This window comes from Geotrypetes seraphini, chromosome 9 (assembly GCF_902459505.1).
Source record: "Geotrypetes seraphini chromosome 9, aGeoSer1.1, whole genome shotgun sequence".
NCBI classification, from domain to species: Eukaryota; Metazoa; Chordata; class Amphibia; order Gymnophiona; family Dermophiidae; genus Geotrypetes; species Geotrypetes seraphini.
This window is the reverse complement of record NC_047092.1, coordinates 334,983-349,592: the sequence shown is the minus strand read 5'-3', so window position 1 is coordinate 349,592 and position 14,610 is coordinate 334,983. Positions and strand designations below refer to the sequence as shown.

At 40.7% G+C, this 14,610-nt stretch overlaps 1 protein-coding gene across 4 annotated transcripts in view; it reads right to left on the bottom strand.

Moving 5' to 3' along the window:
- CD36 (CD36 molecule) overlaps positions 1–14,610 on the bottom strand; it is a 131,201-nt gene that overhangs the window by 51,755 nt on the left and 64,836 nt on the right. For all 4 annotated transcript variants that reach the window (XM_033958736.1, XM_033958735.1, XM_033958737.1 and 1 more), the window contains 3 exons: positions 14,180–14,249; positions 11,536–11,723; positions 2,310–2,428 (listed from right to left, as the gene is read on the bottom strand). In XM_033958736.1, the coding sequence (XP_033814627.1) occupies positions 2,310–2,428; positions 11,536–11,723; positions 14,180–14,249 (377 nt within the window). The remainder of the gene's footprint in view (positions 1–2,309; positions 2,429–11,535; positions 11,724–14,179; positions 14,250–14,610) is intronic.

The following is a 14,610-nucleotide window of genomic DNA, read 5'->3' as shown; positions in this document are numbered from 1 at the left end:
GGTGCACTCACGCAGCAGGGGGTGGGGAGCCAACAACTTGGGTACCTCTCACCCTCATTACACAACTGGAGACATTTAAATATGTAGATGAGGCAAGTCGCGATTGAAAGGAAACTCTGGAGTGAGAGGTTAAAAGGTGATAGGCTCAGGAGTAATCTAAGGAAATACTTTTTTATAGAAAGGGTGGTAGATCAATGGAAAAATCTCCCAGTAGAGGTGGTGGGAAGCAAGAACTGTGTGGAAAGGCACATGGGATCTCTTAGGGAGAGGAGGAAATACTGGATGCTTCAGATGGGCCTTTTGACCTTTATCTGCCATCAAGTTTCTAGGTTTCTAGGATGATAGAGAATTGCAAGAGTGCTCCTTTTACTACCATTTTAATATTAATAATAATAATAATAATAACTTTATTTTTGTATACCGCCATACCCGGAAGAGTTCTAGGCGGTTCACATCAATTAAACAAGGTTACAAGTGGTTTACATCAGTTGAGCGGGGTTACAAGCGGTTCAATAACAAATTGATCAATGACCTTGTTATACAACATTTGCACGGCAGAGTTGAAGACTGCTAGGAAACTCAGAAATTGCTATTCTGATAATCAGCTTGTAAAATTACTGGCAAGCTAAACCAGCTGTAACCGGTTTAGGGACCATGTTAAGGGCATGCTCCCCCCTGTGTTTAAGCTCCATCTTTGACTGGGTGATCAGAGAATTGGATAGAAGGATGCACAAGATGTGGTGTATTTAGATTTTACAAAAACCTTTGACAGTGTTCCACACAGACATCTAATAAATAAACTGAGTGCCCTCGGGATGGACCCCAAAGTGATGGGCTGGGTCAGAAACTGGTTGAGTGGAAGATGACAGAGGGTAGTGATCAATGGAGATCGCTCTGAGGAAAGGGGTGTTACCAGTGGTGTGTCTCAAGGTTCTGTTCTTGGGCCTGTTCTTTTTAACATTTTTATAAATAATATTGTTGAAGGGCTGTCAGGTAAGATTTGCCTCTTTGCGGATGATACCAAAATCTGCAATAGAGTAGACACCCAGGATGGTGTGAATAACATGAAGAAAGATCTAGTGAAGCTTGAAGAATAGTCTGAAATTTGTCAGCTAAAATTTAATGCTAAGAATTGCAAAGTCATGCATTTGGGTTGCAAAAAACTGAAGGAATGGTACAGTTTAGGAGGTGAAGAATTTTTGTGCATGACAGAAGAGCAGGACTTGGCTAAAGAGGTTGAAGAGGTGATGGTGAAAGCTAGAAGATGCTAGGATGCACAGGAAGAGGTATGGCTAGTAGGAAAAAGAAGGTATTGATGGCCATGTATAAGACTCTGGTGAGACCTCATTTAGAATATTGTGTACAATTCTGGAGACTGCATCTTCAAAAAGATATAAAAAGGATAAGAGTCGGTCCAGAGGAAGGCTACTAAAATGGTGCGAGGTCTTCATCATAAGGTATATGGGGTCAGACTTAAAGATCTCAATATGTATACTTTGGAGGAAAGGCAGGAGAGGGGAGATATGATAGAGACGGTTAAACAACTACATGGAGTCTCTTTCATTTGAAAGGAAGTTCTGAAATGAGAGGGCATAGGATGAAGTTAAAAGGTGATAGACTCCGGAGTAATCTAAGGAAATACTTTTTTTTTACAGAAAGGGTGGTAAATGCATGGAACAGTCTCTCAGAAGAGGTAGTGGAGACAGAGACTGTGTCTGAATTCAAGAAAGCGTGAAATAGGCGCATGGGATAGGCACGTAGGATCTCTTAGAGAAAGGAAGTGGATGGGCTGACTTGATGGGCCATTTGGTCTTTATCTTCCATCATGCTTCTATGTTTCTATATTTAAGGTTCCCTAACCAATGGAGCTTGATATTTTCAGTCCTTTCCTTCTTAAAAAACCATTGTTTTATATTACGTCTTTTTCCAGTTACCACTTTATTTCTTCTCTCTAGTTTTTAAGCAAAGGCTCTGACAGAGTGATGTTTTCACCTCTTTAACCACACACTCCCTTTTTTTTTTTTTTTTTTTTTTTTTTTTTTGTTTCGTTCACACATTGGCCTCTATATAATCCAGTCACCTGAAAAATTCCTTTGGCTCCCCTGGGTCTCTTTTCTTATACCCACTTTAAGAAATACGGTGAAAGCCGTTGATATGGGGAAACATTGTAGCTCGTTCCTTCATAAGGGTAATGCATTGCAGGAGAGCAAAGGAAAAATATTTGACTCCAACACTGAGAAGTGAAGAAAAAGCAATGTAAAGCTCCTATTACAGTAAGAAAGTGCACACGTTTGCAGGACTAAACTTACAGGATCTACATCTAAAAAGATTCTGTGTTCTTCCTCGCTGGGCTTCAGACCAGTCACAAGGCCTTTTATGTTTTCGCTTGCATAGAGGAAATGGGGAAGTGAAATATACACCGGCTTCCCTAAAAGGAAACACAGAGATTATCTATACCTGTTGCATATTGTTTTACTTTGATATTATAAGCTACATGGTCAGTGTTCTGCAGGACAGGGTAATTCCATGTAAAGGGTAATTCCATGTCAACTGGTCCAATTTCATGAAGGATCCCCACTCAACATCTTCTGCAGATACATAAAAGTGGCCCAAATAAAGGGGATCCTAACTCTGATCCTAGTCAAGATCATATACTAAAACTTTAGTTATCTTCAACCAATTTCTGAGATGGATGATTGGGGAGCTCTGGAACACATGACAAGGAATGACCCTCAAGATAAGTGACTTATTCACATACAGTATCACCTTTCTGAGGGCAAAGGAGAAGAGAAGAGGATATTTCTCTGGCTAAGTGAATATTATTTCGCTCTGTGCTTGGATAATTTGGGATAAAAGATAAATTGTAGATTTCTTTATAAACACAGTTTAAATTTTAAAAGAGCAAACTTTACTTATTAGCTAGTTTCCATAATATAAAAGCCTTTTTCCTAAAGCTTCTAAACTTGAACTTTCTGCTAGAGATAGAAACTTAACTGTCGCAGACTACAGCATTAATAGATAGCCCAAAGCAGGGCCTAGCTCAGTCTTCTTTCCCACCCACCACTAGCACGTTTCTTCACTTATAGTCTTCATTTAAATTAGGATAACAGGAGGATGTTTAGTACATACTCTTATTACATTTTATTACTTGCTAAGAATCAAACACTAAGTCTAATATTCTTAGTATCATAACAACTCACTAATATTAAGATGCAGAGAGTAGTCCAGCAGTAAGAGGGTGTTAACCAGTCTTTTGCACTGAGAGCCATGCATGATTTTAGCAAAATCTTTGACAGTGTTCCACAAAGACATCTAATAAATAAACTGAGTGCCCTCAGTATGGGCCCCAAAGTAACAGATTGGGTCACAAACTGGTTGAGTAGAAGGCAATAGAGGGTAGTGGTTAATGGAGATCACTTTGAGGAAAAGGATGTTACCAGTAGTGTGCCTCAAGATTTGGTTCTTAGGCCTGTTCTTTTTCATGTTTTTGTAAGTGATAATGCTGAAGAGATGTCTGGTAAAATGTGTCTATTTGCCGATGATACAAAAATCTGCAATTGAGTAGACTCCCCCTGATGGTGTGAATAATAAGGACCTAGTGAAGCTTGAGAAATGGTCTGTAATTTGGCAGCTAAAATTTAACGCTAAGAAATGCAAGGTCATCATGCATTTGGGTGGCAAAGACCCAAAAGAAAGGTACAGTAAAGGGGGTGAAGAAATTTTGTGTATGAAAGAGGAGCAGGCTTGGGTGTGATAGTATGTGATGATCTTAAGTTGGCCAAAGAGGTTGAAAAGGCAACAGTGAAAGCTAGAAGGATGCTTGAGTCAGTAGGAAAAAGGAGGTATTGATGCCCCTGTATAAGACTCTAGTGAGACCTCATTTGGAATATTGTGTACAATTCTGGAGGCTGCACCTTCAAAAAGATATAAAAAGGATGGACTTGGTCCAAAGGAAGGCTACTAAAATGGTGCATGGTCTTCATCATAAGACGTATGGGAACAGACTTAAAGATCTCAATATGTATATCTTAGAAGAAGGCAGAAGAGAGGAGATATGATAGAGACGTTTAAACACCTATGTGGCATAAACCATAGACAGTATGGCTTAAGACACATTACTACATGTAGATCTGACTATGTCATATACTTGATTAAATGTCCTTGCCAAAAAATAAATGTAGGTAAGACTACTAGGCAATTCAATATACGTATGGCAGAACACAAATCATGTTTAAATCTTAAGAGAAAAGAAGCTCCACTGGTAGCACACTGTTTAGAACACAAACATTCTTTTGACCAATTGAGATGCATGATTATTGATAGAGTAGAGGCATCGATAAGGGGAGGGGATAGAGGGAAAAAGTTGCTACAAATTGAGCAAAGATGGATTGACCGCTTACATAGTTTATAACCTCGGGGATTAAATATAGCAATTCAATGGCAGGTCTTTTTTTGATTTAATATATATTTTTTCAGATTTAATATTCTTTTTCTTTTTCTTTTGATGGATTACCTTTTTTGATTAAAGCTTTTTTGTTTCAGTTCCAGGCGATGTTGGTTTAAATGGCACTGAGTTCCGTTTGGTTTTTCTGTTTTTGGATACAAACTACAGAGAATTCCGTTTGAGTGAATGATATCCGGAAGTAATTATATATGATAGTATCTTTAATTCCGAGGACGTTTAAACAACATGGCGTTCATTGCCGGGTAGATTTCTGACCGGAAGTGACGTCAGACGCCCTCTTGGGATTTAAAATCAATGCTTTTCCTCAGTGATTCGATCAGGCTCCTAGTTGGGGCTGGACACCGTAATGCTCGTGTCTCTATTTCTTTTTAACAAATGTGATTTTGTGGCACCGGCAGTGTAAATAGGTATGTTAAGACCATTGAACCTATATGCTGATTTCTTTCTGTAGCAGATTTAGTTTAGGTCTTACTCCGCTGATTTCTTTTTGTAGTAGATTCAGTTTGGGTCTCACTACCGCTGAAAGCATTGGGTCTATAACCTTCGTGAATAATTAATAAGATTTACCTTTGTGAATTATTAATAAGATTAATACTATAGGAAATGTTTGTAATTTATATTTCTTAAAGAAATCTTTTTGAGAAAGTTTAATATATTATACAAATTCAACTGTTTGATAGTTTGAAAGTTTAGGAGTATAACCGGAGGCAACTCCATGGAGCCTTTTTTAGCACAAGTATCTATGATATTTTGATTTAATAAATTAGTGACATTCTGTGAAACTATATGCTTGATTTACAGTGCTGCCAGTGGTGCCTGTCCTGACGAAGCTCCTGTATAATGATAGGAGCGAAACGGAGATCTTCCGTCGCCAAGATTATACATTGAAGCTAAGTACTTCACAATGAGAAATCATGGTATAGGAAATCATATATAAAAAACTCAGAGAGTGTATGGGACCAATGATAGCTCACTTTGTAGTTATTAGCCTTGAAACAAACATCGGGCTTTTAGCTGTGAGCGCTTGAGATCTATATTACCTGTTGTGGGTAATGGTGTCTTGTACTTTAGCCAAGTTTCAAAGGTTTTAGTGAGACAAATCTCTTTCAATTGAAAGGAAACTCCAGAGTGAGATGAAGTTAAGAGGTGATAGGTTCAAGAGTAATCTAAGGAAGTATGTTTTTACAGAAAGGATGATAGATCCTAGTAGAGATGGTGGAGACAAAGACTGTGTCTGAATTCAAGAAAATGGGAGACAGGCGTGTGGGACATCTTAGGGAGAGGAGGAAATAGTGGATGTTTCAGATGGACAGACAAGTTGGGCCATTTTGGTTTCAATGTATCTCCAAGTTGGTGAGAGGTTATATGTGTGTGCTCGATACAAATAGCTCCTAGCTCTCAAAGAATGAGTCTGTTCTCTTGAACTTGAGTAGCAGACTTGGAAGAACTGAGGAAGCCAGAGAGGTACATAGAGGAGACCTATAGGGATGTTGTAGAGAAATCCCACCTACAGTCCAACAGCTCCTGTGCTACCTTGGAGGAGAGAGGTCTCCTAAAAGGAAAGCATCTCCTTATGTAGGAAATAATCCTGTACCCAGGATCTGCCCAGTAGTGCTGCCAGATTCAGGGAAAAAAATTTTGATTCGATCTAATTTGGCCTATTGAATTGATTTTTTGATTTGATTCACTTTTCACACCCAATAGGGCATTTTTTTTTTTTTTTTTCAAATGTCCTGCCAGGTTTATTTTGTTGCCTATTCACCCACCCTAGCCCCTTTTGGCCTCTCCAGCCCCAAACTGGCACTGTAGTGTAAACAAAATAAAAGACTTTTTCCTCTCTCTGTTAGGTCCTAAGTCATGCTCGCTGCCTAACACCAGCTCTGGCAGGATACCCTTTTCAAATCTGACATATTGTAATCACAAAATAGGAAAAAAAATTATTTGTTCTACCTTTTGTTGTCTGTGCTTTTTATTATTCAAATCATGTTGGTCCCAGGCTATGGTTTCTGTTTGTCTTCTGTTAACTCATTCACCAGGGTCTCTGGCCCATTTGACGTTTTCTTCTTTCTCCATGCTCACCATTCATTTTCCATCTCTGTACCGTCCCTTCCACTGCCATATCCAACATTTCTGTTTTTTTCCCACTGTCTACCACCTGCCTTGTGCCCTGGATCAAACATCTCTATTCTCCTCTAAGCAGCATCTCTTCCTTCCTCCTTTCTATTATCATGTCCACCATTTCTTTTTTCCCCATGAACCATCTCTCCCTGCCCTCTACCCTGTGTCCAACATGTCTCCCTACCTTCCACCATATGCAGGATATCTCTCTCACCCCTTTCTACCTCTGTTGCATTTCTCCCTTCCTTTCCTCCATCCCATCTCCACCAATTCTTCCTCTCTTCCCCCCTGTGCAGCAGCTTTTCATATGTTCCTCCCATCCCCCTGTGCAGCAGCTTTCCATCTCTCCTATCCCCCTGTGAAACACCTCCTGACCTCCCCCCTTTTCAGGTCTCCTAAAGTAGCAGAAGCAATGGCAGTGACCAGCTTTACAAAAGCAACATGGTGAACAGGCTTCTCATGGCCTCCCCGCCAGGGCTTCCCTCTGCCATGTCATCAGTGATGCAGCAAAGGGAAGGCCCCCGGTGGGCAGGGCAGGAGAAGCCTGTTCACGGTGCTGCAACTGCCAAGCCAGTCACAGCCACCACTGCTGCTACTTAAGAGGCCTGGAAGTATGCCTGGAATCAGAACTCACTGAATCGGTGTCCAATTTTTTCAAAAAGTGAATTGATTCACCAAGGTGAATCGGGCAGCACTACTGCCCACCAGGATATGCAATATCTTTTTGCACAGAGGATGTGTCTCCAGGGAATTATACCCAGGAGGGAAGGGTTAGGATAGCTGTTGTGGTTGGTGATTCGATCATTAGGCATGTAGATAGCTGTGTGGCTGGTAGATGTATAGATCGTCTGGTCACTTGCCTAAGTGGTACAAAAGTAACAGACCTCAAGTGTCACTTAGAATTTTAGACAGTGCTGGGAAGGAGAGCCAGCTGTCTTGCTACATGTAGGTACCAATAACATAGGAAAGTGTGGGAGGAAGGAAAGCCAACAGTCGCCCAGGAGTGGATGTGTTGGTAAGGAGTATCCTTGAAGGATACTATTGAAGCAGGACATTTAGGGAATCCCAATAAAGAGATTCTAATAATGGTGAAAGGAAGCCATGAGTGTTTAAGAGAAAAGCAGTGTAAAAGACACAAATTATCCCTGTCAGCTTCTAAGTGGTCTGTAAATTAAAGAAAAAAAACACAATTTGTAGTATCGGTATATGAATGCTAGAAACCTAAAAAAAATAAGAACATAAGAATAGCCTTACTGGGTCAGACCAATGGTCTATCAAGCCCAGTAGCCCATTCTCACAGTGGCCAATCCAGGTCACTAGTACCTGGCCCAAACCCAAGGCGTAGCAATATTCCATGTTACTGATATAGGGCAAGCAGTGGCTACCTCCATATCTTTCTCAATAACAGACTATGGACTTTTCCTCCAGGAACTTGTCCAAACCTTTCTTAAAACCAGCTACGCCATCCGCTCTTACCACATCCTCTGGCAAAACATTCCAGAGCTTAACTATTCTCTGAGTGAAAAAAAATTTCCTCCTGTTGGTTTTAAAAGTATTTCCCTGTAACTTCATCAAGTGTCCCCTTGTCTTTGTAATTTTTGATGGAGTGAAAAATCTACTCCACTCAGGATTTTGTAGACTTCAATCATATCTCCCCTCAGCCATTTCTTTTCCAAGCTGAAGAGCCCTAACCGTTTTAGTCTTTCCTCATATGGGAGGATTTCCATCCCCTTTACCATCTTGGTCGCTCTTCTTTGAAGAGTTAGCATATATAGCACTAAATGATATAGTGAAATTAGAAAAGGTTCAAAGAAGAGCGACCAAAGATGATAAAGAGGATGGAACTCCTCTCGTATGAGGATAGACTAAAGAGATTAGGGCTCTTCAATTTGGAAAAGAGACACCTGAGGGGAGATATTATTCAAGTCTACAAAATCCTGAGTGATATAGAATGGGTATAAGTGAATCAATCAAAAATGGCTTTGGTGTCACTAGGTCCGATTCTATAAATGGCTCCGCACGGATGATTGACAACTGCGCAAACTGGCACCTAGACACCGTTTATAGAACCAGACCCTTTATAGAACCAGACCCTTTATGTAGGCATCTGTCGAAACATGGACCATTTCAGGTCCCCCAATAAAATTTGTTTACTATAACATTTGGGCTCTGCCTTGTTGTTCCACTTGCTGCCCACTTCACTGTTTTGGTGAATGTGGTGAAATCAGTTAGCTTAGCAGGGTTAAAAATAAAAAGTTTGAATAATTTCCTAAAAGAGAAGTCCATAGACCATTATTGAAATGGCTTGGTGAAATCTACTGCTTATTCTAGGATAAGCAGCATAAAATCTGTTTTGCTTCGTGGGATCTAACTAGGTGGTTTGGACCTGGGTTGGCCACTGTTGGAAACAGGATACTGGGCTTGATGGACCTTTGGTCTGTCCTGATATGGCAAATCTTTATGTTCTTATGAAAAATACAAGCCTGAACAGAAACATCTTTTGGGTGCCTATTCCTACTGCAGGGCATATCCATTGTATTCATGGACTTTTAACTCTATAGCAATGAGGTGGTCTCAGAATATGTCTTGTGTTTATGAATGGAAACTCCACGTATACCTGTGGCGTACCTAGCATATGTGACACCCGGGGCCCATCATTTTTTACACCCCCCCATCTATATGAAAAATATGATTTTTAGTAACAATCCACATATCGCACAAAAGAAAAGGCAGCATCTTAAACACTGCAGTGAGCACTAGAACACCAACACATACATTGCAAAACTAAACAAGCCAGATCCTGCACAGTCAATTGATCCTGCAGTCAATGCCAACTGAAAACTATGAACTTTTCATACACACAGAACAAAGATACACCCTCGCCCAATATGGAATAATCACAAACTAAAAATAGAAATATGTAGACAAAAGTTAAACTGAACCGCCAAGAAACCAGACTCTGCATAAAATGCAACACCACAAAAACAGTGACACATGTCCTCTAATACTGTGCAAAATATAAAGACAGTAGATGTAAATTTGAAAAAACTGATACATAACAATCACCACTTTACAAATTAACAAATAATGAGAATTAAGAAAATACCATTTTATTGGACTAATCCATTTTTCAATTAGCTTTCAGAGGCCAAATCTTTCTTCAGAACAGTACAGTATACTGCTGTTATGGTATCCTGTCCTGACCTGAGGAAAAGGGTTTAGTCCAAAAAATTATCTTATTTCCATTTCCTATTTATAAACTTTTATCAATACAGTTACAATACTACTTGATTCTAAGTAAAGCAACAAAAAAAATCTTTCTACCTTTTGTCATTTCTGCTTTAATCATCTTCTCTTTGCTCTCTTGTTTCTAAGCATTTGTCTTCTCTCCCTTCCATGCAACATCTGCCCTATCTTTGCCCCTTCCACCCAGCTTCTGCCCTCTCTTTCTACCCCTTCCATCTACTGCCCACACTCTCTCTGCCCCTTCCATCTACTGTCCACCCTCTCTCTCTTCCATATGGCATCTTCCCTCTTTCTATGTCCCTTCATAAACTGTATATCCTGTATCCTTCTCTCCTTTGCACATGATTCATTTTAGCTTCACCCCCTCTCCATTTTTCTGTCTCCACCCCCTCCCCTATGCTTTGGCATCTCTTTCTTTCTCTTCTCCTTTCCTTCCTTCCTTCCCACTCCACACCATGGTCTGGTATCTATATCTCCTTCCCTTCCCTCCCCCATGCCATGGCATCTCTTCCTCACCCCTCCATGGTCTGGTACCTCCTTTCCTTTTTCCCTTTCCCTCCCTCCCATGGACTTGGCATCTCTGGTTTCTCTCCCTTGTCTTCCTTCTCCCTCCTTCCCTCTCTCTCCCCAATTGAGTGCTGCTGCAGCATTTCTCTCCCCCCCTTCCCTGTGCAGCAGCAGAATTTCTCTCCCCCCTTGCCTGTGCAGCATTTCTACCCCCTTCCCTGTGCAGCAGCAGCATGTCTCCCCCTCCTTGCCTATGCAGCATTTCTCCCCCCATTCCCTGTGCAGCAGCAGCAGCATGTCTCCCCCCCTTGCCTGTGCAGCATTTCTATGCCCCCCCCTTTTCCTTTGCAGCAACAATATTTCTCTTCCCTGCCCAGCATTTCTGGCCGGTTCCCCTGCTCAAAGCCACGGGTGTCTACACTTCACGCAATCTGCGGCTGCATCGGAAGTCTTCTCTCCGATGTCGTGACATCAGAGGGAATGCTTCCGACCAGCCGCGGATCGCACAAGGAGCCGATACCCACGGCTTTGAGCAGGGGAGCCGTCCAGAAGCTGAACTACTCCAGAGTGAGCACCTGTGGACACCCCTGTTTACTGCCGCTGCTGCTGGTTAAGGAAAGCAGCAGCGGCAGAATAAGGAGAGTGGCTGGCTATACGCCCCCTTGGGGTGTGCACCTGGGGCAGACTTTCCCCCCCTTGGTACGCCACTGACGTATACACTTATATTTTCAAAAATGTTGAAGCTTAGAACATCTGCTGCTAGAGGGTGCACTTGAAGCCATAGTTTAACATCACTTAAGTGAATGCATAAGTTAGAATATAAGAACGGTCCTTCTAGCCCAGTATCCTACGTCCAACAGAAGCCAATCCAGTATGTATGTAAATTTTGTAAACCACTGAGTTTGGGACGGTATAAAAATTTTTAAAATAAATATGGCAATTCTTATGTACTCAGTTAAGTGGTCTAAAATGTAGCAACACAATTTCCAACACAAGACACATGCTGGAAGCACCTCTTTCCTCTGCAGCTAAAAGTCCACATGTGAAAGTCCATTCATGGTGTTACATAGCTACAAACTCATATATGCTGATTCCACCAATCCATCTCCATAACTCTATATATCTTGGAAAATCAGCATTTTTTTTCATTTTATTATTTGATGTCTGAAACATTAGATGCTTGCTGAATGTTACCTTACCATTTTGACAGGCTGAGATATCTTGAATGCCACCTTCAGTACAATTTCTTGAGACACTGAGTTCTGTGCAAAAGCACAGATTATCTGGATTCACTAGAGGAGATGCAAAAGCATGTTCAGGGATTACAAACCGATAAACAGGAATTCCCTTCAGATTATGCTCACCCTCGAATTCTGCGTAGATTGATCTACATATATAAAACATCAAAAAGAAATTACATTAATGGATCACCTCAAGAAGTAGAAGAGAAAAAGATCAGTAAGGGAAGAGAGCAGAACTTGGACTCTCAACATCTGCTGGAATGTCTAGCATTTTTCTCTTCATTCCAATATATTCCTGAGACTCATTTTTCCAAGATCGAGTTTACAAGGAGATGAAAATTGACTTGTGTCACCATTTCAATGGGAAAGCTTTTTTAAAATGTACTACACTAGTATATTAGCAATGAAAAGTCATAGGAACCAAGCACAGAGATTTCAAAATGAAATGCTGGCATACATCTGGCAGTTGTCCTAGAACGCCCTCTGGGGTCACTTATTTTTCTTGTGGGGATAAGTACCTGACTTGCATAGAGTGCCCCACAAATTTTCCACAAGGGGGGCAATTTTCAAAGTCATTTCCAAAGGTAAAATGGTGTTTTATTCACAGAAATTGACTACTTCAAAAGTGCCCAAACGTGAGATAATTTTGTCATTGAATGGACATGTATATAGTACACTCATTGCATTCCATAGGGCTAAGAGGAGTTTGAGGTACTTGGGAGTTAATTTTTACAGCCTCAAAGAATAGGTTATGGGAAGATTTAGTATGTATAAATCCCTGAAGCAGCTGAGTACGATGAAACAAGGCCTTGTTGGAGTGGTTTGTTGGTGTTTTCAGCGTCTTTCAACTGTTGCTGAATGATTCTTATGTGGATTGAAGACAAAAGACGATGCAAGCATAGCAGAGGGAATGCTGGAAGCCAAATGATAATTTCCTTTGTGCTGTATAAACGAGTGCACAGTGGTGGGCAGTGAACCCTCTTTTGATCTTTACATTTCTGTGGGGGTTGGGGTTGTTTATGCCGATGATAGGAGTAACAGCAGCTGGAAACCACCTGTAGATTGCTGTGTGAAAAGTTGTTTTGAGGCTTTTTCTCCCCCTCTTTTTGAAGTTAAATGTAGATCTTTGGGGGCTTTCCCACCTCTGCTGAGTAACATTTTGGAATTTTTTAATTTAAATTTCTCTACCATATCTCCCCTGTCCCGCCTTTTCTCCAATGTATACATATTGAGATCTTTAAGTCTGGCCCCATAAGAGGTAGATCATCAACCATTTTAGTAGCCTTTCTCTGTACCGACTCCATCCTGTTTATATCTTTTTGAAGGTGCGGCCTCCAGAATTGTACACAATATTCTAAATGAGGTCTTATCAGAGTCTTATACAGGGACAGCAATACCTCCTTTTTCCTACAGGCCATACCTCTCCCTATGCAACCTAGCATTCTTTCTGTTAACATTTTTATAAATGATATTGCTGAAAGGTTGTTGGGCAAGATTTGCCTCTTTGCAGATGATACCAAAATCTACAATAGAGTAGACACGCTGGATGGTGTGAATAACATGAAGAAAGACCTGAAATTTGGCAGCTATAGTTTAATACTAAGAAATGAAAGGTCATATATTTGGGCTGCAAAAATCTGAGGGAACAGTAGAGTTTAGGGGGTGAAGAACTTATGTGCATGACGGAAGAGTGGGACTTGGGTGTGATTGTATATGATGATCTTAAGGTGGCCAAATAGGTTGAAAAGGTGACGGCGAAAGCTAGAAGGATAGGTTGCATAGGAAGAGGTATGGCCAGTAGGAAAAAGAAGGTATTGATGCCCTTGTATAAGACTTTGGTGAAACCTCATTTAGTATATTGTGTACAATTCTAGAGGCTGCACCTTCAAAAAGATATAAAAAGATGGAGTCAGTCAAGAGGAAAGCTACTAAAATGGTATGTGGTCATCATAAGGCATATGGGGACAGACTTAAATATCTCAATCTGTATTCTTTGGAAGAAAGGCGGGAGAGGGGAGATATGATAGAGAAGTTTAAATACCTACATAATGTAAATGTGAATGAATTGAGTCTCTTTCATTTGAAAGGAAACTTTTCAATGAGCAGGCAAAGGATGAAGTTTAGAGGTGATAGGCTCTGGAGTAATCTAAGGAAATACTTTTTTACAGAAAGGGTGGTAGATGCATTGAACAGTCTCCCAGAAGAGGTGGTGGAGACAGACTGTGTCTGAATTCAAAAGGGCCTGGGATAGGCACATGGGATCTCTCAGAGAGAGAAAGAGATAATGGTTACTGCAGATGGGCAGACTAGATGGGCCATTTGGCCTTTATCTGCCATCATGTTTCTATGTTTCTAACTTAATAGTCTCTAATAGAGGAGAGAGCTTGCTGGAGTCTGGGTATATTTTTAAAACCACACATTAATGTCACATAAACTTGTGGTCACATTTGTGGGGGTTAAAAACGTACTTATATCATAGGGGCAACATACTCTTTTGCCTACAAAGCCAGTGAGCGCAAAGGGACATTCTACCTGGGGGAGTACAGAATCCAATTCAAACCACATGATGCACAACTGATGTGTCTTACAGTGAAGTCAGTACCTGCAGATATCAGAGTTAAAGATATACAACTTCTTCTTCTTGTCAACAAATGGAGGAAATGAAACACCATCTGTTACATTCATAAGAAAAAGGAAAGGGGGAGGTTAAGTGGCTTCTTGCATTTAGCTAATACAGAAACACAAACTGGCTGAACGTATATTCCTTTAAATACTAACATTGTGCAATACACAGGGAAGCTCAAAATCAAAACTTTGAAATGTCCAAAAACCTGCCTAAGTAGGCACTTGAACATTCTAATAGCTGGGATGTCCAAGTACCGATAATAAAAACCAACTTTCTGGACGTTGAGCAGCACTTCTAAGCTACTGAACATCCAGAGCTCAAAGGGGTGTGTTGGGAGTTATGTTATGGGTGGGCATCGGGTGAACTTAGACCTGGACGTCCTGCAGGAATAATCGAAGCTTTCTCAG